At 39.1% G+C, this 24209-nt stretch overlaps 1 protein-coding gene across 1 annotated transcript in view; it reads left to right on the top strand.

Moving 5' to 3' along the window:
• The window catches only part of PAXBP1 (PAX3 and PAX7 binding protein 1), a 34365-nt gene extending 10392 nt beyond the window's left edge, over positions 1-23973 (top strand). The window contains exons 7-18 of the mRNA XM_025913377.2: positions 457-646; positions 4578-4701; positions 7968-8067; positions 8155-8270; positions 10090-10289; positions 11364-11508; positions 12191-12312; positions 13338-13414; positions 13900-13966; positions 18169-18315; positions 20302-20456; positions 22794-23973. Coding sequence (XP_025769162.2) covers positions 457-646; positions 4578-4701; positions 7968-8067; positions 8155-8270; positions 10090-10289; positions 11364-11508; positions 12191-12312; positions 13338-13414; positions 13900-13966; positions 18169-18315; positions 20302-20456; positions 22794-22911 — 1561 coding nt within the window. The 3' untranslated portion in view covers positions 22912-23973. The remainder of the gene's footprint in view (positions 1-456; positions 647-4577; positions 4702-7967; positions 8068-8154; positions 8271-10089; positions 10290-11363; positions 11509-12190; positions 12313-13337; positions 13415-13899; positions 13967-18168; positions 18316-20301; positions 20457-22793) is intronic.
• Positions 23974-24209: the final 236 nt, after the last annotated feature.

The following is a 24209-nucleotide window of genomic DNA, read 5'->3' as shown; positions in this document are numbered from 1 at the left end:
GTAGTCTGGGGTAGCAGATGCAGAATGTCGGCAAAGAAGATTCACTGGCCCATCTTCAAAAGCTAAACAGAAGATGACTTCATACTTTGTTCTGCTCCCTTCTTGGATTACTTCTGTGGAAGCCTCGAAAAGTTATAAAAATGCCACTCCATGATCTTGTTGAAGACAGTTCTGAGTTTGTACCTCTTGGACTCTGAAAAAGTGTAGTCAAGATATGGGGGGAAAAGCGAAACAGATTTTGGTTAGCCCACCAAATAACTTGATGTGAAGTCTGTAAACTGCCTTTTTTTTTTTTTGCTTTTTTGAGAAAAAAGCCGTGCAGATGAAAAGATGCCACTCCGAGCATTTTTGTATCTTAATAGTGGAACTAAATGCATTATTATAATATTGCAAGAGTCCTGACGGCGTAGACTTTTGGATGTAAATGTGTTATATTTATCCTTTTGTGTTCTTAAGGTTGGACTCCGTGAAAGAACTGCACAAAACGAATCGACAGCAGCATGAGAAACACCTGCAAAGCCGAGTGGACGCCACCAGGGCTATTGAGAGATTAGAAGGGTCTTCTGGGGGTGTTGGTGAACGGTATAAGTTTTTGCAAGAAATGCGAGGGTATGTCCAAGACTTGCTTGAGTGTTTCAGTGAAAAGGTAAGAATGCAAAAATATTAATCTCTTTGACTAAGGCAAAATTAGGGAGGTCTAGACGGCCTTGTGTAGATCATTTCTTGTATTTCTCAGAAAGTATCCACTGAGTTCAACTCTAGAAGTGATGAAAAGCCATGCTTCATTTTCCTCACTTCATTAGCGGCATTCTGTCTTGGGGGCGGCATAATGGCTTTGTTGAAAACAACAACAAAAAAGATAAAGCATATTTAAATAAGACTTTGGCTAGTCCTCTTTAACACAGTGGTATATTATTGGCCTGCCCTGAATTATTAGAATATAAGGGACTCATCTGATGGAATTTTCTTTGGTATGGTTCTGGTCTAAACTTACCTTTAAACTGTTTCCACGAGTAATTCCAAATGTGTATAAAGTTACAGAATTTTATTAGTTTTTTTTTTTTTTTTAACTCTAAAAGTTGGTCACCATGGCTGCTGATACTTTTCATCTAAATAAGCCTATGCTTCATCGATTTCAGAAACCATTCATTGGTCATAATTTCTTTGAAGATCTCATTTCTTCCAAGTTCTTTTTTTTTTTTTTTTTTTTTTTAGTATGCCAGTCACTTGGCATAGTTTTTTGCATTTTAGTATACCATTTATTTGCATTTTTAAAATTCACTGCACACAGGATCCCCTTCTCAAACGAACTCCTAGTTGACTTTTCTTTTTTTAAGATAAATATACGTGATGCATTGGTTTATAAGTATTTGTGGACTTTGTGACTTTATCTTTGAAAAAATAAAATACAGTCTTTGAATATCCTGTGTCTCAGCTTTCAAGTGATGCAGGATTAGAGGGCACACTTTTCCCTTTTTCTTAGCTGTGTGGTTTAGTATAGAATCCGTAAGCATAGTACGTTTAAAGGAGTATCTTAAGTTTTTATTGTCTCTGTTGATGACCTCAATCTATGAAAGCCAAAGGTCACCAGAGAATGGCTCTAGACTGTCTTCCTAATGGATCTTAAGGGTTGTAGCCAGTCTGTGGTCAGATGCAGCCCAAGAGCCTTCACCAAGCCTTGTCTGTAGGATTTGTCATGTTCTTGTCTTACCACCTGATTTCTGAAGAAGCAGCTATAGTCTGAGCTATGATATCCCTTGTGGCAGATCACTGGCTTAGGGCGACAAGTATGAGGGTGGGAAAGAAACAGGTTTGACGCTGCAGGGGGCTAGAGTCAAGGCAGGAAGTGGACTCAGGTGTCAGCTGGCGGTTGTGTCCTTCCCACCGATAAAGGCCTTTTGAGCCCAGCGGGCATAATGGAAGCTGCTGTCATAACCCTCTGTGACTAGAAGAAGGGTCATTGTCTTTGTAAGTGACGCTTACGCACCATACTTTGTAAGTGACGCTTGTCCCTGTGGAGTTTTTTCTTGAAGTATTGGAACCTTTGCCGTAGAATTTGATTTACTTCAGTAAACTTACATACTTGTAACTGTAGACTTAACTCCGAAAAGTTGACGGTAATATGGTAAACTAGATGATCCCATTTTTGCATTAAAGAGACTACTAGGACGTCTAGTTCATACAGTTTTCAATCGCTTACTATTTTAAAAATGGTTAGCAGGAGACTTTATTGATTGATTTCAATCACTATGTTCCTAGAGAAGTTGGCTTCAGAGTGTACTTGTATGGTGTCACAGAGTCACTTAGATCAATGTTTTTGGAGAAGATCTTAAGTCTTGTATGTTACTTAAGTCTTGTATGAGCGGGGGAGGGACAGAAAGAGAGGGAGACACGGAATCCAAAGCAGGCTCCAGGCTCTGAGCTGTCAGCCCAGAGCCTGCTGCAGGGCTCGAACCCATGAACTGTGAGATCATGACCTGAGCCGAAGTCGGACACTTTACCGACTGAGACACCCAGGTACCCCTGTAGTGACTACATTTTCATTAAAACAGAGGCAGATGATCCTTTCTTTGAAGGATGAGTATTTTATTTCATTTTGACATTTTCATATGCGTGGAGTTTTATTAAGAGGTTGCTGCTGAGTTAATGTCATAAATTGTCACCTTGGAAATGTTTAGGAATAAGTAGACACATTTGAATTTGATTTTAGTTATACTATAAAAGTTTGTTTCAGGGTAAGGCCATAGAAAGATAAACATTGGTTTGGTTTTCTTCTGTTTCGTTCTAAAAGTTTAAGTAGTTTGAACTTAGGTTTTTTTAATTATTTGAAAATCATTTTAACTTTCCATCGTTTTGTTTCCCTATAGTCCCCTTCCTTGTGTTCTTCGCCTTAAATTTGGTCTTGAAATCATAATAGTCAAGAACAGTTTTGAGTTTGGAGAGGGTAAAGAAATTGTCATGGTGCATACTCTTGAGACAAATCGATATCGTTAAGAAACCTGAAAGAGCTGAAAACGCGTCTTGAAGTTTTTATTCTCAGAATTTTCTCGGCTTTGTTGAAAAGCACTCTAATGACCTAAACAGAAAAATTGCATTATCGGAATTTTAACTATAAATTGAATAATTAAATGCTGTTGGATGCCACCTGGGGTGTGTCGCTGTCACACTACGGGAGTGGTGACAGTCTCCGGGACACAAAGCGCACACCGTAGGTGCACAGGCACCTGTGTCTTCCGTCCTGTGTGGGGTGACGACGTAAGGGGGTGGGAAGTGCAAGTCACAGGAATACAGCACTGACTGCCTTAAAAAAATTACTCCTCGTAAATTTTAAAGATCGAGTCCGCGGGCTCAGTTGTCTAAGATAATCAGTGCAGATCTGGGGGCCTTGTTGTCCGTGGTGTGGCCTATTTGAGATTAAAATAACTCCATCGGTTTGATCTCTCTGGGAACATTTGCTGCTTTTGCAATGGAATCATGCCAGTGTATAAAAGTGCTTTTATTACAGACATCTTTGAATTCCACCTGCCTTTTTTTTTTATTTTCCATTTGCAGTCTGTTCAGTTCAGGAAGCTGCTGTCACACTTGGTGCCAGTGTTCCCAAACTCTAAATAATGTGTTTTCCATTTGCACTAACCGTCAGGAAACTAGAATTTCTGGTTTCCTCAGGTATGTGTAGTGGTCATTAGTGTTTTGTGAAAGTTTCATAGCGTTTGGTTATAATGTAAGATATTGATAAAGAGAAAGTGTTGTTTGTTCTTTTTAAGTTAGGTTTCATCCCGTAAGTTTTTTGTACTGTGTGTGAACCAAGTGAATGCTTAGCTGTGGATATGAACCTGGAAAAATTCATGGACTTTGTAAACTGATAATTCATGTGAGGAATTTTATTATTTTATGACAAAGTATGGGAAAATACATTTAATAGGAAGAGCTTTCTGACTTTGAGATACTGACTTTAGGTTAGTGAAGGTTAGAAGTTTTATTTGCCTTACTAACGTAAATGGATGCGGTTCGCATTTAAGAACGTGTCATCAGGCTGCGATGTGTTGTGACGTTACCGTAAGGTACTTGGCGCACATGAGTGGCGGAGCAGTTTAAGCGTCCAGAATTGGGCAGTGCGCAGACCCCCGCTCTTACCTGCTCGTGGAGCCCTGGCGTTTTTTCAGTATTGCATAGCGATAATGGTTTATTTTAAGCTACAAAACTTCTGAGGTAGATGATGCTGCTGAAAATCAAAAATGGACTTTAAAAGACTTGCAATCACTTTATTCTGAAAGAAAAGCACTACGATTTTGACATTTCTTTACTTGCTCTCTTTACTAATACTGCAGCGTTAAGTTTCCTAACCAAACTTTTACTCCAATAACTAGGCACCGGACATTGTAGCCCTATGTATGGATTAAAAGAAGAGATGGTTCCTAAACTTCGTAATACTGAATTGCTATTTGTGTCCCATTGGGAGTTCATGATTATTCTGTCCATAGAGGGTACTTTTTCAGAAATCCGGAAATAGAATGGAACCCTCAGATAAGTAAGCAACTGAAGAGTTTGGTGTTACGGAGTGTGTTGTATTTTTACAGGTGCCACTGATTAATGAACTTGAATCAGCAATACATCAGCTGTACAAACAGCGAGCTTCCCGCCTTGTCCAAAGACGACAAGATGATATTAAAGATGAATCTTCGGAGTTTTCAAGCCATTCAAGTCAGTCCATCTTGAAGGTTTTTATTATTCATTAAACAACCTTGTTTACCTAGTGCAGCCTAATTGAAAATTAGAGAGCTTATTAGCTTTTTTTTTTTTTTTTAAACACATTTCCTTACTCTTGTGTCAGGTAGTTCTAAAACTTAACAGCATGTACTTGGATTGTGTTTAAGAAAATACAGCTTCACAAAGGAGCTCAAAAACATGCACTGATATTCTATCAATCTTACTCTTCTTTGAACCTATTTTTTCATTCTTTAGAGTATAGAGAAGACATCAGTATTTTATCTTAAAACAACTATCATTTGGCTCCAATTGATCTTTCCCCCCATTTCATCCTGGTCACAACACTGATACAAATGCTGTTGGAAAGATTCTGGGTTCAGGGACTGGGAGATTCTGAAGAGGAGAGAAGGGGTTCTAATTACATAACAGATAATACCACTCCAAGATTAGGGGATTTTCGTACTTCATGCCTCAGAGAAAAGCAAAATTTTTTATTCTCTAGCTTGCCTTTTATAGTGGGTTTTTTAGTAAGTCATTTGATGGCTACAGTTTTTGAAATTTTAATGTAAAAGTTTAGAAATTCAGTTTATATTCCTTTCATTATAATATGTGTTATGAAAAACCAAAATTAATCAGAAAGCTCTTATTAAATAGCTTAGCTGAGGTTCTTTAACCAGATGTGTTAAAGCTTTTAATTCCATATTTCCATTGTGCTCCATATTCTTGGGTACTCTAAGAGGAATTGTCCTAGCATGGATTTCTTATAGCTTCTTTTTATCACCTCTTTGTTCCCTACGCCAGCAGTTCTGAACGGAAGTGTGAATCAGAATTACCCGGGGTATTAATTTAGAATGCAGGTTTCTTGGTCCTATCCCCAGAAGTTTTTGCTAGGTCTTGGATGGTGACCGTATCCTCATGTTGAACAACCACTCCAGGTGATGCAAGTGCGAAGGGCCCTAGTGTCGTTCTTTCTGAAAACAATACCTCGTCATACAGGGGGTCCTCTAAATTAGATGTTGGATCCCTGAGAAAACATCTTGTGTGCGGAATGGGTTTTAGAGCATTGGAGAGAGGTGGTGTTACGGCCCTCAGAGCTTTGACCTTTCTATTTTTGCCACACAAACTTAAATTGGGTTATTGCCATATCGGGCACCTAGATGACTAATGCAGCCCTTCCAGATCACTTTTGATCCAGACAGAACCAGATTTCTGGGGCAGATTACAGGTAACCATTAGACCTATGAAGGGAAGTAATTCCTTTTTTAAGTTAAATGGTTTGTATGAGCTGTGCATTTTATCAGATACCTTTTCCTCCCTATAATCTGTTCTTTGTAACTTGGAGCTATTTACTTACATAGAATGGGAAGTAAAGATTAAATGATGTATGTTGATTAGATTGAGAGTCGGAAAGAAATTGAAAAGTAATGAGAAAGCGAAAAATACTACCTTAGAGGCGAGTATTCATTAATTGTCAAAGGTTTGAGGAAAATTACATAGGACGCTAAAACAAAAATCCCTGTAATTCATCTGTTGAGATTTGTGGACACTTAACCACAGTCACGGCATATAGTTCTTAGAGAAGTGAAGGAGGCTATCACTTGAGTCATCTACTCTCATATCTCCTTTAGTGTCCTATACGATCTACCAATGTAGAGACATTTTAAATATTTGTTATAGTGGTGAATATTCTTGACGGTATTTCTTTAATGAAGGAGACCTCTTGAAGAGAGACAGGAATCATTTCTGTAGTTTGGGACTTTAGCTATTCCCCTTTGGTGTGTGAATTCACGATTGAGGTAGAACAGGGGCATCTTTTCTTGTTTATCGTGTTCATCTTTCTTAACAATTGCTGAACTCTGGAACATACTTCCTAATATCAGAGCTATTTTGAAATATGAATGAGTAACCCAGAAAGTCAGCTTTTAAAAAGAGTAGGGTCTAAGATAGGATACACTGAAGCAGAGGGCTAACTTGGGGGTTTGTGTTTTCTTTTGCTGCTGTTGGCGGCACATCTCCGATATCCGGGGAAAACAAATTCAAAAGCCTTAAATTGATGTCTTTTATTTGATGTATGACTTTCCCCGCATCTTATCCCTTAGCTTTTCTGCTTCTGTTACCATCCGTGTTTTACAGAGTATCTTCGTAAAACAAACGTAGAATTGAGGGAACTATTGCAGATAGATGTTTCCCCCACTCCTCCTTCTACCCCAGGCGGAAGATTAGAGGACTGTTCACTGGAGTAAGAGAATGGGTCCAGAGAAGGAGACACTTAACATCTGGGAGCCTCCAACAAGAAAGTTGACTTTCTCCCCGGTGTTCAGATGGAGATGCCTCTGTGAGGTACCTCCCACCTTTGTCCACAGAACTTCCAGTCTCCTTTCACATCAGGTAGTTAAGGATCAACAGAGAGAGTAACACAAGCAATAGAACCAAAGGGACCGAGGAAACAAAAACAATGCAGGTATCAGAAGAAAATTTAAAATATAATGGATACCCTTCGAGAGATAGTAGGAAGTGCCCTAGAGATGGGAATATTGTAAGAACCATCTCTTAGGAATTAAAAATATGGTAACTGAAATTAATAAATTTAAATTGGAAGGGTGGAAGCTATACTAGAATATTGCCCTAGAAAGTTAAAAAAAGAGACAGAAAATAGGCAAAAAAAGGAATAATTCTGCTTTGAAAGAGTGTTCGAGAAAGTATGTTAGTCTTGTTCAGATGCGGTTTTCAGTCTATGTTGATCCTGCCCTTGTTCTAAAAATTGTAGTAGAGAATGTCTACACAGCAGAATTAGAATAAATAGAATAAATTCTCAAACTCCTGAAACAAAGCTGTTTTCTCATCCTTCCTACCCAGGATTTCTTTTCTGTCATATCATTAGACATGTGATGCTTAATTCCTTCCTTAGAAAAGTAATCTATAATTTTCTCTTTGCACAGGTAATTTTGGTTTTTAATTTATTTGGTCATCATGATAGCGTCAACTAGTTCTGTTACTTAGATACAAAAGTAGTGATTAAACCCAGTCGTATTTACATAGGGTTGTTGAACTCTCTGTTTATTTTTTCTACTCCTTTTCATGGGAACACAGAATAATACTGAGATTTGCTCTGAACTAGAAAACTGTCTGGTTTACCAGTTACTGCGGAAGCCTCCTGTTGAGATTAGCAAACAGTCTATCATTATGGCTTATTCTGTGCAAACTCTTTCCTCAAGATTGCTGAAGGAAGGCTTTTAATTTTCACTGTTGTTGTTTTACAGATAAAGCTCTGATGGCACCAAATCTCGATTCCTTCGGGCGAGATCGGGCACTGTATCAAGAGCATGCAAAACGTAGGATTGCAGAACGGGAGGCCAGGAGGTAATTCTCAGAATGCTTGCTGTTGGTTCGTTTGCAAAGGGAGGAGTCTCTTGTATCTGGTTTGGGAACTTGCTGTTTGTTATTTAGGACTCGTCGTAGACAAGCCAGAGAGCAGACCGGTAAGATGGCAGATCACCTCGAAGGCCTTTCCAGTGATGATGAAGAAACTTCCACAGATATTACAAACTTCAATCTGGAAAAAGGTTAGACATTTATTTGGAAATGACGTTTTATTGCCAGTTTGGTTTCTACTTAGGTGTGGTTTTTACCACGAGATGATTTGAAGTTTTGTGGCCTCTGCGTTAGAATCAGCCACTTTTTTCTTAATTGTAAAAATAGGCACCCGTTTTTATTAACTGAATATCGTGATGAATTCTCAAAACTAGTGGTGACACCTTGTCTTGGAGTTTATTTAGTACTTGCATAATAAAACGGTATTACTCTCCAGAATTGTAGAATTTTAAGTGACCAAAAAAAAAGTCAGATCCTAAGATAGCCCTAATGCAGCCTGTCCTGGAGAGGCAGAGCTGGGCAGTAGGACACTCAGCCCTGAAAGAAACTCCTGATTTGGGGAGTCCCGAATAATTTCAACCCAAGGGGAGTGGTTAGTACTGTTATGTGCCAGGCATTTCTAGAAGAATCTTCCTTTCCTGCCATTGGTTGTGGTTATTTGGAATTATGTTGGCTGCAGGCCATTTGGAATGTAGTTAGAGAAGCTTCTTTTTCTCCCACCTTTTTGTAGTGAATATGTTTAAACATAGAGAAACTGGAAAGAATAGCACAGTGATCCCATGTGCGTATCACCCGGATTCAACAATTCTTACCAAACCAAGTTTGCCTTAATTCTTTGGGGGGGTGTGTGTGTGTGTGTGTGTGTGTGTGTGTGTGTGTGTGTGTGTGTGTATTGCTGAACCATTTGAATATAGCCTACACATCATGATACTTTCCTTTCAACACTTTAGCATATTTAACTGAAAATTCTTAATATTGTGTTTATTTAGCAGCAGCTCCCCCGAAATAAAGCTCTTGGGACTGTTTTTTTGGGTGGTTGTGTCTTTTCCAAACTGGGATCCACACGAGGTTTCATGCCCTGCATTTGGTTGTTCCATTTTTTTCCCTAGGATTAATGAATGTCCATGAGTACCTTACACATATACCCTCCCCTGTTATTTGTTTGTTTAAGACATTAAGTTTTTGAAGAGACCAGGTCACTTACCTTGCAGAATTTCCAACATTTTGTTTCCTCATGGATTAATTTGTTTTTCGATTCACCGAATTTCTATGTAAACTGGCATTTAGGTCTGAAGACTTGATTAGATTCAGGTTAAGCTTTTGTTTCGGCAAGAATACTTCATACAGGATGCTGCTGCGTATTGCAGAATATGAGATGACAGATGTTAGATTGTCCGGCTATTAGTGATGTTAAGATCCATCTTGAGAATTAGGTTGTCACTGTTCGGTCTCACCATTAAAAGATTCCCCTTTCCCAAGTCTTCAGCAGCATCAAATCACTTTCCACCTAAAGATCTAGCATCCATTTTGATACTTGTCCATGTCAGTTCTCACAGTCACCCACAGACCTTGAAAGAAGTGAAAATGATCGTTCACTGATTGTGATGCACTTCTGATATTTATACGGTGATTGTGGACTGAAGAGCTTGGAGCAAAGTTTGCACTTCACGCAGTTACTCACGGTTAATCTACTGTAGTGACTGAAATGGGGATTGACTTGTTGGGGGATTGGTGGTATTTAACTAAACTCTAGGAACAGGAAATGGTACATCTGGGAACTGCAAAGCTAAGACTGCCTGCACTCTGGTTTGCAGAACAGACATTTGAAAACCTAAACTTGCGTTCCTCCCTTCTGTTAAATTGCAATTAATAATGATTCCTCTGTTAATGAGCCTGACTGATACTCAGGCTACAAAGAAAATGTGGAAAATACTGAACTCTGAGTTTCCTACCACATTGTAAGTTATGGCTCTCTCTGGGGTTTTTGTTTGTTGTTATTGTTGTCTTTAGATCGCATTTCGAAAGAGTCCAGCAAGGTTTTTGAAGACGTACTTGAAAGTTTCTATTCAATCGACTGCATTAAATCCCAATTTGAAGCATGGCGTTCAAAATACTATCTGTCCTATAAGGATGCTTATATCGGCCTTTGTTTGCCAAAGCTGTTCAACCCCCTCATACGGCTGCAGCTTCTCACTTGGACTCCTCTTGAGGTGAGTGGCTTGTGTCACTGTTAGAAAACAGTATAACACCATGCGTGGGTAATTTTAATCTCAAAGCTAGAGATGTAAGTTGGAGCAAAATACTTTTCAGGGGAGATAGGGCACAGGGCTATAATACAAATTCAGCTGGGTGTAGAGTCATGGTTTTTTATCTCTATTCCTTCTCAAGAGAGCTGTTTATTACTTTCAAGTTATATACAGTGCTTTTCTTGGTCAACTAAAGTTGCATGTAGTGATACTGGGATGTGAACGTGAATGAACACTAAGAATTTGGTCCTTTGATCCTAGAAAAACTTAGAACCTCATGGGAAAGATTAGTGAGGAGGGTGTGAAATGACCTGAACTAAGTTGGGTGGTAATGGAAAATTGGGAGGATAAGACAAACCGATACGTTTAGGAGGTGGAATCAGTAGGACCTGTTGGCCTGGGATGTACATAAGGGAGGAGACGAGAAGTGCCTGTATGTGTTCAGTGGTCCTGTTTAAGAAAGAGTTTTGGAAGTTCCCAGCATGGGGACGGAGGCATGGCATGAATGAGATTGGCTGGGTTGAATGTGTCAACTGTAGGGAAAAGAGGGCTGAGGTTGACACCCCGCAAACTGAAAAAACTGTGAGCTCTGGGAACCAACCATTCAGCTGCCAGCTCCCGGTCGCTCTTCGCCGGACCTTGTGGAGTTTCACCCTGTGCACGTGTGCCTTGGTATACAGCAAAGGCTCAAGGGGACTTGTGTGCGCTCTGGAGTTCTTTTTCTGGGTAGCTCCCTCCTCCACCCCGTAGCTTCTGGCTGTCTGCGCCTCCCTGAACTCTAGTTCTTGCCTCCGCAACTGAGCAAGACTGCTCTGCACCCCCCCACCAGGGGCTCACTCATTTGATTCTGTTTTCAGGGGTCATGGTCCTGTACTGCCTGTGGTCCAGTGTCTGAAAATAGATGTTTCATAGATTTTGTTCAGTTTTTAGTTGTTAGCGACTGAAGCTTAAATCCTGTTCCTCTTGTTCTTATCATGGCTAGAAGCAGAAACAGCAACTGTTTTAAGTGTTTAGCTTTTTAATATTGTTTTTTTCTAGGCAAAATGTCGTGACTTTGAAAACATGCTGTGGTTTGAATCTTTGCTGTTTTATGGTTGTGAAGAACGAGAGCAAGAGAAAGATGATGTAGATGTTGCACTGTTGCCTACAATTGTGGAAAAGGTGATTCTTCCTAAACTAACAGGTAGGGATATCTCAATTGAACATTTAAACACATTGGGTTTTCAAATCTGTTTTGAAGAATTTTAACCAGAGTGTGTTTCCTCATAGAAGTAATAATTACAAATGATAAACAATTACAAATAATTACAACCACCTGGCCCAGAGAAAGCTAAAGGGTGGATGTCTCTTAACCGAGTAGTTGAAGACCCCTTTGGGGTAGGCCTGGCATTGGAGGCAGTAATGGATTCATAGATGAATTTTAGAGAAGGAAAATGAAGCAAACCTGAATACATAGTTTGAGGGCAGGGAATGGGTATGCATTTTCCTGGGAGCAACTTCATTACTTCTATCAATTTCTCAAAAAAAGATTAGGAATCATTGGTATGGGAACCTATTTAAAATACTAAAAATAAGATTCAAGTTTGGTTAGGAATTCTTGATGCCGGGACATCTAGGATTTAGAAGTCCTCCCCTTTATTATTACCGAGCAGCAGAAAATAGAATGAATCTATGCCCTCCCCACATGTGCCTAATCTTCAGGGTTCCCACAGTTAAGAGGACAAAGAAGACTGGGGCTTATTATACTCTAGAGAGAGAAAAAATAAATCAGGGTCGGCGTTTATAAGTTGAAGACTGCTTGACAGCAGATTTAAGTCGGCTGCAATCTACTTCTGTATCTCAACACCTTACTTTTCTCTTAATAGTAATAGCTGAAAATATGTGGGACCCTTTTTCTACAACACAGACTTCAAGAATGGTTGGGATTACATTAAAATTAATAAACGGATATCCTTCAGTAGTGAACGCAGAAAACAAAAATACACAGGTAATTTAATTCTTTATTATCAGTGGAAGGTTTTTTTCTCCCCTCTCCTTTCAAAAATGAGCAAGAGCTGAGGGAGTGAGTGGTTATGTTCTAAGCCTTGCCAGAAAATCTGATTCCCTCAGGCCATCTGGTCCTTTATGGCCTGAAATGTACAAAATTTGAGATCACAGTTTGTAGCTTTTAAATCCCTCTGGCAAGGTGATGGCATTAGTCCAGGTAGCTTCCCACCTGTGCTCTTCTCTGCTGCTCCTCACTGCCCCACCCCCCACTAATCAAAAAAACTGCATTTTTATGGAAAAAGAAAAATGTAAAACTATTAGGATGGGTAACAGTTGATGATTAAAATGCTAAAACAGGGGCGCCTGGGTGGCGCAGTCGGTTAAGCGTCCGACTTCAGCCAGGTCACGATCTCGCGGTCCGTGAGTTCGAGCCCCGCGTCGGGCTCTGGGCTGATGGCTCAGAGCCTGGAGCCTGTTTCTTTCCGATTCTGTGTCTCCCTCTCTCTCTGCCCCTCCCCCGTTCATGCTCTGTCTCTCTCTGTCCCGAAAATAAATAAAAAAAACGTTGAAAAATAAAATGCTAAAACATAGAGCAGCGTATAAAACCACAAGGTTTTATAGTAGTTTATATAACTAGTTTCCGAACTTCAGATTGCTGCCATCCCTCTGGACATTCTTAGGTGCTGTTTAGACACGGAAAAGGTGCTCCTTATCTTGTTTTCACTGACTTCATTTTGAGAAGAACCAGATTACGTGTCTGATCTTAAATCTTAGTAATATGGTAGACTTGAAGGGTTTGTAGATTTCTAAGTGGAGTCGTTGCTTGGTAGTTGAGGGATAAATGAGGAGTAGGGAGTATTAAAGACCTTAACGCTTGCAGTGAGAAGGGAGAAAATTGGAGAAGACGGTTTACTCGAAATTGAATACTTGATCATATGATTTAGAATATGGCTTGTTTTTATTTCTTAAAATTTAACTTTTATCATAACCCTTCTTAAAATGTGTGATCTGCTTTTAATTCTTTAGGTGTACCTAAAAGCACTTTTACTAAGAATGAGGAGAACTTTAGATGATGATGTATTCATGCCCTTATATCCCAAAAAGTAAGTAACTCTTAACATTAAGGGTGATGATAATATTGGGGGTGCCTGGCTGGCTAGTGACTAGAGTGTGTGACTCTTAATCTCAGGGTCCTCAGTTTAAGCCCCACGTTGGGCAGGGAGCCTACTTTAAAAACAAAAAAGTTTTAAAAAGATTATCTTCTCCATTATCTTCGGAGAAGGTTTCTTAAATTCTAGAAAAACTAAAGGTAGCTTGAAATATAAACTTTACCTATTTGGTGTAAGCCTGTAGCCCAAAGACACTAGCTCAGTGGAGAAATTGTTCCCTTAAGCGGAATAAAACAAGTAATGCTTTTTGTTCTCCCTTTCTGCCTAAAATATATTTCCATTTTCTTTTAAACCTATCTTCTGGAATAGTTACTTGGAAATTTGAAAAGTTAATTCTTTTGTTCACCTATTTTACTTGTAGAAATCTTTTCTAGGAATCAGAACTTACAATGTGTTTGCTCATGTTTCTTTTTTCATAGTGTCTTGGAAAATAAAAATTCTGGGCCTTATTTGTTTTTTCAACGACAGTTTTGGTCTTCAGTTAAGGTATGTGCCTCTAGGCTCTCCAGAAGACTTCAGATTTTGTTTGACTCCTATATTTGAAAAGTAATTTGGTATTCGATTAAGTAACTCTGTGGACTTAGATCGATGTCTAAATCCAAACTCCATTTTAAATTAGTTTTGTTCCAAAAGTTTATTCGGGTTTGATGTTTCCACACGAGAAGATGCATTCTGAGTTCGAAAGCAAGGTCCAAGCCAGCCAGCAAACTGCCTTGCTAAACCACAGTTAATTTATTCAGCAAGGAGAACACCAGTTACTTTTCTGAGTTGGGAAAAATAGCACTGAATATGCCAGAAGTGGAGGCTCGTGGAGCTTTTGTAATCTAGCACAGTTGGTGGTAAATAAGCATTATCTCAGGTGTGATGAATCGTGAAAGGAGAAATTCAAGGAAGTAAGGGAGCATATGACAAGAGGCACAGAAACCTTGACTAGTGAGTCACAGAAGATCCTCTACCACCACTCTGAGGAAGTGGTATTTAGGTTATAGGAGTTGGCACTGAGATGAGAGACAGCAGCACACACTGGGAAAACTGAGAAAAGTCCAGGAGGGCTGGACTTAGGGAGGAGATGAGCTGTCCGGATGATACAGGCACTGTCATTTACATATAGACATGTATTCACCACCCAGATCAAGATGCGTAACACTCCTACCATCTCCCCAAATCTCCCATGCCCCTTTGTAGTTAACACCATCCCTGCACCATGGCGACCCCTTCCTTTTTCTTGTCCTATGGTTGTCTTTGTAAGGGTGTCTTATGAATAGAATCATTTATGGAATACTTTTGAGTCTGGCTTCATTCACTTAACAATGCATTTGAAATTTCTCAGTATTGTCATGTGTTATTGGCAGATTATTTCTTTTTTTTGCCAAGTAGTATTCCTTTGTAAGGTGAATATGCCACAAGTTGCTGTATTTTTTTTTAAGTTTATTAATCTGTTTTGAGAGAGAGAGAGAATGTGTGGGAGGGGCAGAGAGGGAGAGAGAGAGAGGCCCAAGCAGGCTCTGCACTGTCAGCGCAGAGCCCAGTGTAGGGCTCGAACCCACAAACTGTGCGATCGTGACCTGAACCAAAACCCAAGAATTGGATGCTTAACTGACTGAATCACTCAGGAGCCCCACTGTATTTTTTTAAATCCATTCCCCAGTTGAGGGATACTGGATTGTTTCTGGTTTGGAGTGATTATGAATAAAGCTGTAAGCATTTGCATACAGGTTTTCTCTGGATACGTAAGTTTATGTACGTTTCACTTGGGTAAATACCTAGGCAAAGCAGTTTTTTTCAGATCAGCGATACGTTAACGTTACCCAGTTACCCCTCACTCTCACCACAGACCATGTCAGTTTTGGGTTGTTTTTCTTTGAAGTCATTCTACAAGATGTATAGTGGTGTCCTTTTAATAGTTTTAATTTGTATTTCTCTAATGCCCGATGGTGTTGAGCAGATTTTCATGTGTTTATTTGCCATTTGTGTATGTTCTCTGGTGAAGCCTCTGTTCAAATCTTTTGCTCATTTTTAAAAAAATGTCTTACTCAGCTTTGAGTTCTGTATTCTGGATACAAATTTTTTATCGGGTGCATGATTTGCAAAGAGTTTTTCGTTCCTAGCATGTGGCTTGTCTTCATTCTCTTAGCAGTTTTTCAAAGTACAGAAATTCTGTTTTGATTAAGTCCGGGTTATGACCGTTTCCTGAGTGGGTTGTGCTTTGGGTGTCATATCTAAGAAATGTTCACCTAACACAGGACTACAAAGTTTTTCTCCTATTTTCATCTAGATTGTTCTTAGTTTCGGGGTTTACATTTAAGCCTCCGATCCCTTTTGAGTTAATTTTTATATAGGATGTGGGGCCTGGATTGAAGTTTGTTTGTTCTAGAACTGTTGGTTTGAAAAGGCTTTTCAAAGGCTTTTTCTTTTTTATATTAAAAAAAATTATTTTAATTCCAGTATAATTAAATACAGCATTATATTGGCTTCAGGTGTGCAATATAGTGGTTCAGCAATTCTGTGTGTTCCTCAGTGCTCACCATGATACATGCACTGCTTAATCCCCACCCTTCCACCTCCCCTCTGGTAACCATCACTCTGTTCTCTGTAGTTGAGTCTGTTTCTTGGTTTGTCTCTGTCTCTCAGTCGTTTTGTTTTGTTTTGTTTTGTTTTTCCCTTTGCTTGTTTCTTAAATTCCATCTATGAGTGAAATCATAGGTATTTGTCTTTCTCAGACTGATTTCTTTCGCTTAGCATCATATTCTCTAGCTCCATCCGTGTTGTTGCAAATGGCAAGATTTCATCCTTTTTTTATGGCTGGATAATGCTCCATCGTGTATACACACATCTTCTTTATCCGCTCATCCATCGGTGGACAGTTGGGCTGCTTCCATAATTCGGCTATTATAAATAATGCTAAGGTTGTCCATTCTTTATTGAATTGCTTGTGTACCTTTGTTGAAAATTAGTGTGGGTCATGGAAGGGTTTTTAGCAGGGAAGTGACATGGACAGATTGCCATTTTCAAGTTGCTTTGGCTGTTGTGTGGCTAATGGTCAAAGCTGGGAAGAACAGTACTAATGAAAGTTTATCGTGTATGTACCACGTACGGAGCACTGTGCTACGTCCTGTATCGTTTATCTTTTCGATTCCTCACAAGAGCCTGTGAACTATTGTTTCCACTCCACTGATGGGACAGTTAGGCCCAGAATAACCTGCCCAGGATCATTCCTTTGTTCACTGTAGAAATGGGGTCTGACTCAGGCCAGTCTGACTGATGAGCAGCTCTTCTCAACCGGCTTCTGTGAAACAATCATTAAAGCCCTGAGTCCTCCGTTGTGCATAATAAATTCTCTTTTCCATGATTCTAGAATGGTATGTACCATCCTTGGGAAAATTAAGGGGTCACTCAAATCATTTTCTGTAGGTTTTAGTTCTCTCACAGAACCCTGCTTGAGAAAGACTACTCCAGAGCATATGCTCATAATCACTTGAGTAACTGCAGGGTCCAGAAAGAGACTATGGCAGCTTAGATTGGGGGTAGCAACAGGAATTGAGAGAAATGGGCAGAATGGATGGAGGTGAGGTCAGAAAACTTGAGGGAGAGGGGAATAATCAGGTGGTTGGATAATGTTAACATTTACAGAGATGAGAAATATTGAGAAACTTGGAAATTTTTATGGTGGGATGGGCTGGGGACTCCCATTTTATAATAATGCATTCTGTCCTTTTTAAGGATGGTTGTGGGACTCACTTAAGCATGATTTTGAATGGAGGACATTTATCTAAGAGTCGGTACTTGCCCAGTAGTACTTTCTATTATGATGGAAGATGTTCTGTTTTTGCACCGTCCTATACAGTAGCCACTAGCTCCATGTGGCTATGTACATTAGAATTCGTTAATTTTAATTAAAGCTTAAAATTCAGATCTTCAGTCATTCGGGGCAACATTTGGACCCTTTAAAACTGTTTATTAGTACGTTGGCAAGACACGGTCCACTGTATTTCATAAGGTGTGTTTTACTCTAGTTTCTTTGACTTAATTTAGTTGCTTAACTCCTCAATAGTTTCTCTTCTTGTAAAAAAAAAAAGATCCAGACTTACAGAAACAGAGATCTGATTTGTGATGGCCAAAGTGAGGAGTCCAGGTTGGGGGGATTAGGTGCAAGGGGTCAAAAAGTACAGACTTCCAATTATAAGATAAAATAATTCTGTGTATGTAATGTACAACATGGTGACTACAGGTAATAATGTGTTGTATATTTGAAAGTTGCTAAGGGAGTAAATCTTAAAAGTTCTCATCACATGGGTGGGGTGCCTGGGTGGCTCAGTCATTTGAGCATCTGACTTCAGCTCAGGTCATGATCTCGCAGTTGATGAGTTCAAGCCCCCTGTCAGGCTCTGTGCTGACAGCTCGGAGCCTGGAGTCTGTTTCTGATTCTGTGTCTCCCTCTCTCTCTGCCTCTCCCCTGCTCAGGCTCTGTCTCAAAAATAAAGATACACATTTAAAAAAAAAATTTTTTTAAGTTCTCATCACATGGGAAAAAATTTACAATTAGGTGAAAGATACTACTGTGGTAATCATTCTACAATACGGTATATATACTTCTGTGAAATCATTATGTTGTACACCTTATGCAATGTTACGTGTCAGTTATATTTCGATCTGGAGGAAAATAATTTTTTTTTTCTCTCTCTTTCTAGCTATTAGGGAATTTTCTTCAGTGGTATGGCATTTTCTCAAATAAAACTCTTCAGGAGTTATCAATAGATGGTTTATTAAATAGATACATTCTCATGGCTTTTCAGAATTCAGAATATGGAGATGACAGCATCAAAAAAGCCCAAAATGTGAGTTAAATGACACACATTGTAGTTTTTAAAGCATATAAATGAGAATGAGTTAAGTTTCCTTTGTTTGAAGAGAGATTTTAGAATTTTAAGAAAACCCCTTTGATTATTGAACTTGGTGTAATGTTGACAATCAGTTTGCCTCCCAGTAGTTCTGAACCCCCTTAACATTTTTTACATAAAAATGTGTATAGTTATGTTTGTATTTATTCTTCTTTCCATCTATTATGTCATTTTTGTAGGTGTTAATGAAAGTTGTAATTTCAGGATAATTAATTTTTAACGGTTGGGTGAATGTTGTTTTGAATGTTATTAAAGAAATGGGCTCTCTAGTTTAAGAAATCATTTTAATATTTTTTCTACTTTATATGTGGGGGTTACACAATTTCATTTATTTATATTTTCAAGATTTTTTTTAATGTTTTTATTTTTGAGGGAGAGAGCACCAGTGGGGGAGGGGCAGAGGGAGAGGGGGACAGAGGATCCAAAGGGAGCTCCCTTCACACTGACAGCAGTGAGCCTGACGCGGGGCTCCAACTTACAAACCCTGAGGTCAACACCTGAGCCGAAGTCGGACGCTCAACTGACTGAGCCACCCACATGCCCCTAAAGATTTTATTTTTTTAAGTAATCTCTACACCCAGCGAATGTGGGGCTCAGACTTAACCACCCCAAGATCAAGAGTTGCATGCTCTATTGACTGAGCCAGCCAGGTACCTCCAATGGGATCTTTTTAAAAAAGTATTTTTTGAAACAATTCAAAACTTAAAATTGAAAGTGCAATACAAAGTTTTTTCCCTCAACTATGTCACAGTCAGTTTGTGACATGATAGCCCCCTGTCCCAAATATTTTTATGTCCGTTTCCTATAGACAGGGATGTTCTTATACATAATTACAGTGTCACTGTCGACATCTTTTATCTGTTACTGTCACCTAATCTTTGAGACCCTTCAGGTTTTGTCAGTTATGTCCGAAGTATCACATCACCTGCAAAAGAAATTCCCAGACCATCCTTGGCATTTAATTATCATGTCTTCCTTAGTCTCCTTTAATCTGGAAGAGTTCTTGTTTTTCCTTGGCCTTTATAAAACCTCAACACTTTTAAAGATGATGTGCCAGTTATTTTGCAGAGTGACCCTCAGTTTGGCTTTGTTTGATATTCTCTGATGATTGGATTCAAATTCTGCATTTTTGGCAGAAGCTTTCCCAGACTTCATTAGAGCCCCTTGTTGACTTCTGTGACCTTATAGCATGTCGTCTCATTTTGAGAGAGCATTTTCTTGCTTTCTGGCACTTGCTGTTCCAGGCTCATCTTCTCCTTGCTTAGTGCCAGCTTTGGAATCACTCATTTTGCCAAGCATCCCTGGGTTCCTTAGTGGGGAACCTTCTCTACCCACTTGGACTGAATTCTGCTAGTATACTACCCTCTCCCCTATGGGGATCAGCCTCACCTTGCTTGAGTTTAGTACTGACACTGCCCTGTTCACCTTGCTTAGGCTCTTGCCCTAAGCTGCCCCCGCCCCCCAGCCTCTGGTACGATGCAGTCTGGACCCCACTCTGGGCCAGCATGGACGCCTGCTCACCGAGTCGTTCTGGATGGGGAGGCTTACAATATGATGTTTATGCCACACATGTTGTTATATCAGAAGCTGCTGATAAAAGGACAGTTCAGTTCATTTAGAGATTCCTGGAAGACAGGAAGGTGAAGCAATTGTGTTGTCACTATTATGTCCCTAATTAAATACTGGAGGTTATTTATCTTTTTTGAATACCAATCTGTTGAAGCTAAAAATACAGATATATTCAGGTGTATTTGGATAGCTAATGTGGGAAGTCGGGTTTAAGAGGATATCCCCTGTCAAGTGATTAGCTGTATGTAGTGCAACAGCCTGCCTGCTACTTACGTACATTATACCCGTTGTCTGGGATCAGCTTTTAGACACTTTATTTTGTTCTGTTTCATTTTACATCTTTCTTCTTCATAGGTAATCAATTGTTTCCCCAAGCAGTGGTTCATGAATCTGAAAGGAGAAAGAACTATCTCTCAGTTAGAAAACTTCTGTCGATACCTTGTGCACTTAGCAGACACAATCTACAGAAACAGTATCGGATGTTCTGATGTGGAAAAAAGAAATGCAAGGTAATTTTCTGCGATTGTTGAATGAAACGGTGACCTAGAGTCTTTAGTTTTTGTCACATTTATTATTAAAATGTCTTAGAGTCACGTTTGTATTTTACTTTAAATTGTGTACACTGATGTTGTATTGGCAAACCTACCAAAAACACATCATTTTTCATTTTTGTGTTTCACCTAAGCTTTTTTCAGTATGTTATTTATGAAGGTGTTAAGAAAGACTTCATTAAGTAGCTAGCATCCCTAAGGAGATTTTCTCTGCCTCTTCCCTTGAAGAATTGGGGAGATTTCAGGCTGTTGGAATGTCCTGGATCTTAATCTCTGGGGGTTCGTTATATAGATGTAAACCCTCAAAAAGCCAGTCACTGAAACTTAAAGTGTACTAAAGATGATATGCCAATTTGGGGACATTTGTGTTCTGTGTTGAGTTTTTTGGTATCCATATCATAGACTGAAGGTCATCCCTCATGATTTTGGGGGAGCAGCTTGTACATATTTTTTGCCAGGGGTTGCAAAGAAGGAGTGAATAAAGGAACCATTGTACCTTTCTGGGGACCTTGTCTTGGATGTTCGTGTAATTTTGGGACAAATCTCTAGCATAAAAAGTAAGAATAACAAGTAAATTTGAAAGAATTTTTTTTAAAGTTTCATAAATTCTTCCAAATGTCACAGTTTTCATTTTCAGAATACATACCGTTAGTCATACCCCTGTAACAAAACGTTTTTTCGCTTCCTTCATTTCCCTTCCATGGAAAAGAACCTTCTTTTCTTAAAAGAAAATTTGCTATCTCTTACAATAAGATTAAAAAACCAAGTAGGCAGTAAAGGTTTTAGTGGTAAACTTCTTTCAGCAGGTGATTTTGATTTATATTTTAATTTCATCTTTGGTGTTGTTATTTCTTGGCACTAATATTTCTTCCCAGTGTTTTTTTGCTAGATAAGTCCTATTCACTTTTTAAACTTTAATGTGTGTGTACTTAACAGTGTTTTGGGGCGCCTGGGTGGTTGGCTCAGTCAGTTAAGCGTCTGACTGTTGATCTTGGCTCAGGTCGTGATCTCAGGGTTCCTGAGATTGAGCCCTGAGTGGGCTCTCCCTCTCTCTCTCTCTGCCTCTCCCCTGAGCACACGTGCATTCTCTCTCCCTCTCTCTCTCAAAATAAAGAAAAACATTTTTAAAAAATAGTCTTTTTTGTTAGGAAGTTAAATGTCAACAAACGGTGTTTATTTTTCTACAGAAAAGAACTTCAACAGCTATTGTAAGCACTTGCTGTGTGCCACACACCGTAAAATAAGTTCCATGTGGGTTACAAAGTTTTACAAATTATAATCCTTCCCTAAAGAGTGCTTGCTACAATTTGCAGAGGAAAAGAGACAGCTAATGTCACATTGTGTGCTGTTTCTCACACTTGGTTCAAATAAGTGGTCATTCTGAAAGTGGTTCCTGAATCGCAGCATCAGCCTCACCTGGGAGCTTTGTTAGAAATGCGAATTCTCAGGCCCCACCCCAGACCTACTGAATCAGAATTCTGGGTAGGGGGCCTGGGGATCTGGGTTTCAGCAACCCTCTAGGTAACTTAGATGTATGCTAAAATTTGAGGGCTACACAGAATGACTGCTGGCCGGGGTGATAGAGGAAGCCAGTTTACTGCTTTCTTAGTGAATTTTTTTTTTTTTTTAACGTTTATTTATTTTTGGGACAGAGAGAGACAGAGCATGAACGGGGGAGGGGCAGAGAGAGGGGGAGACACAGAATCGGAAACAGGCTCCAGGCTCTGAGCCATCAGCCCAGAGCCTGACGCGGGGCTCGAACTCCCGGACCGCGAGATCGTGACCTGGCTGAAGTCGGACGCTTAACCGACTGCGCCACCCAGGCGCCCCTCTTAGTGAATTTTGGTAGAGTGGAGATTATGCTGGGTTGGTGGATGGATTAGGGATGAAGACACAAATATGATTTGTGTTGCAGATATGATCTGAAAGAGCTCGGACCCTGGTTTGGGCGGGAAAGGGCAGGGCTCTGAAAGTAGTTTGGCAGCAGATCGCTTTCTTTCCTTTCTAGCTGTGAATGATAGAATTGATCTGAGTGAAATTTGGGGGTCTTTTTGTTTTAGAAAGTGGATCCTTGATCTCTGGGCTAGTCCTTTAAACTATACAAGCTTTGCTTTTATATGGACAATTTTTTTTATATGCCGTAGTTTGCTTATTTCTGTCTTCTTTAAAAATGTGTGCTTGAAAAAATGGATTGCAAACCTCAAAAATGGTCATAAAGTCAAAAACAAATTCTCCTTCGAAGGCTTTTGTACTAATTAATGAAATGTTGCTGCATTTTTTTTTTTTCTTTTTTAGGGAAAACATAAAACAGATAGTAAAACTCCTTGCAAGTGTTCGCGCTCTGGATCATGCTATGTCTGTTGCAAGTGACCACAATGTGAAAGAATTTAAGTCTTTGATTGAAGGAAAATAGATCTGTGAGACTAAAAAAGCCTGTTTGCTTTAATACCATTCCCAGTGTATAAATGTTGTATATATGTAAAGTTTCTTAAACTGTAAAATATTGATTCTTGTTTTAATACAAAGAACATTATTAATATTCAAGACTGTGTCCTTAAATGCAATTTCTTTGGAATGGAAGGAATTCACATTATTTCTAGGAAGCCTGTTAATGTTTCCTTACTGCCTGTCATACTTTGTTTACAGAAATATTTTATATGGTTATTCAAATTAACCTCTCAGTTAATTGTTCTCTGTAAACGATGTGTGCAGTGTAAATTGTGTAATTATGCATATATATATTTATACCATCGTGGAGTTACTTTCACACTGGAAATTTGTGGTGTTTTTCTACAGAGTAAGCCTTTTAACAGCAGATTATTACTCAGTAGCAAGTTGTCTTAGGGAATTACTACCCTGTTGCAGCAAAAGGGCTGGCAAGTGACTAAGTGTTCGTCACCTTTTGGTTAGCAGTTGCTATCACTGTAGCTTTGCTGCCTTAAAATTGAGAGTGGAGTGTGGACTTAGTCATCGGGTGAATGGAAACTTTCTTCCTTGAATCAGCATTACAGTCTAATGAGGGTTTAATATGAACTCTGAATAATATATGCAACATAGGTTTTTGAAAAGAACACACAGAAGTTTAACTTTGGGAAATAACAGCCCCACAAACCTAACTGCATGGTTTTGGGCTGAGTGTCCTGTCTCATTCATGAGTCTACCCCCCTGACCAGCTTACAAAAATACATGCATTTGAATTTTCGTAGTCTGTCATTTTATTTAAAATCCCACATATGTGAGTTATATATGCAATAAAGAATACGCCTTGCTGACGAGCTACACCCAGGCAATTTAAGATCCTTGGTCTTCTATAATGTTTATACCACATTGTAAATATTCAGAGAACTTGTTTTAAAGTTTATGCTTTCTGATTCTGTGATTTTCAAGAGGAACTTTTTGGAAATTAAGGACTATTGTTTGATAACTATATATGTAATTAAGCTTTAGCCAAGCATTAAATTAATTTTTAAATAGATCCTTTGTTGTATTTTGCTGGTGACTAATTTTAGTTAGAACATTTCATAGGACTCTGATACGGTGAGACTCTTAGCATGTGTGCTCTTGGTCAGGTCAAATAATTAGAATAGAAAACATGCACTTCAGTTTTATCTTTTTTTTTTTTTTTTAACTTTTTTAGAGCTTATTTATTTTGGAGAGAAAGAGAGCGTGAGTGGGAGAGGGGCAGAGAAAGAGGGAGACACAGAATCGGAA

This window comes from Puma concolor, chromosome C2 (genome assembly GCF_028749965.1).
Source record: "Puma concolor isolate L17-30 chromosome C2, mPumCon1.1.hap2, whole genome shotgun sequence".
In the NCBI taxonomy this organism is placed as follows: Eukaryota; Metazoa; Chordata; class Mammalia; order Carnivora; family Felidae; genus Puma; species Puma concolor.
The sequence above is the reverse complement of the archived record's forward strand: the minus strand, read 5'-3'. Positions and strand labels throughout refer to the sequence as shown.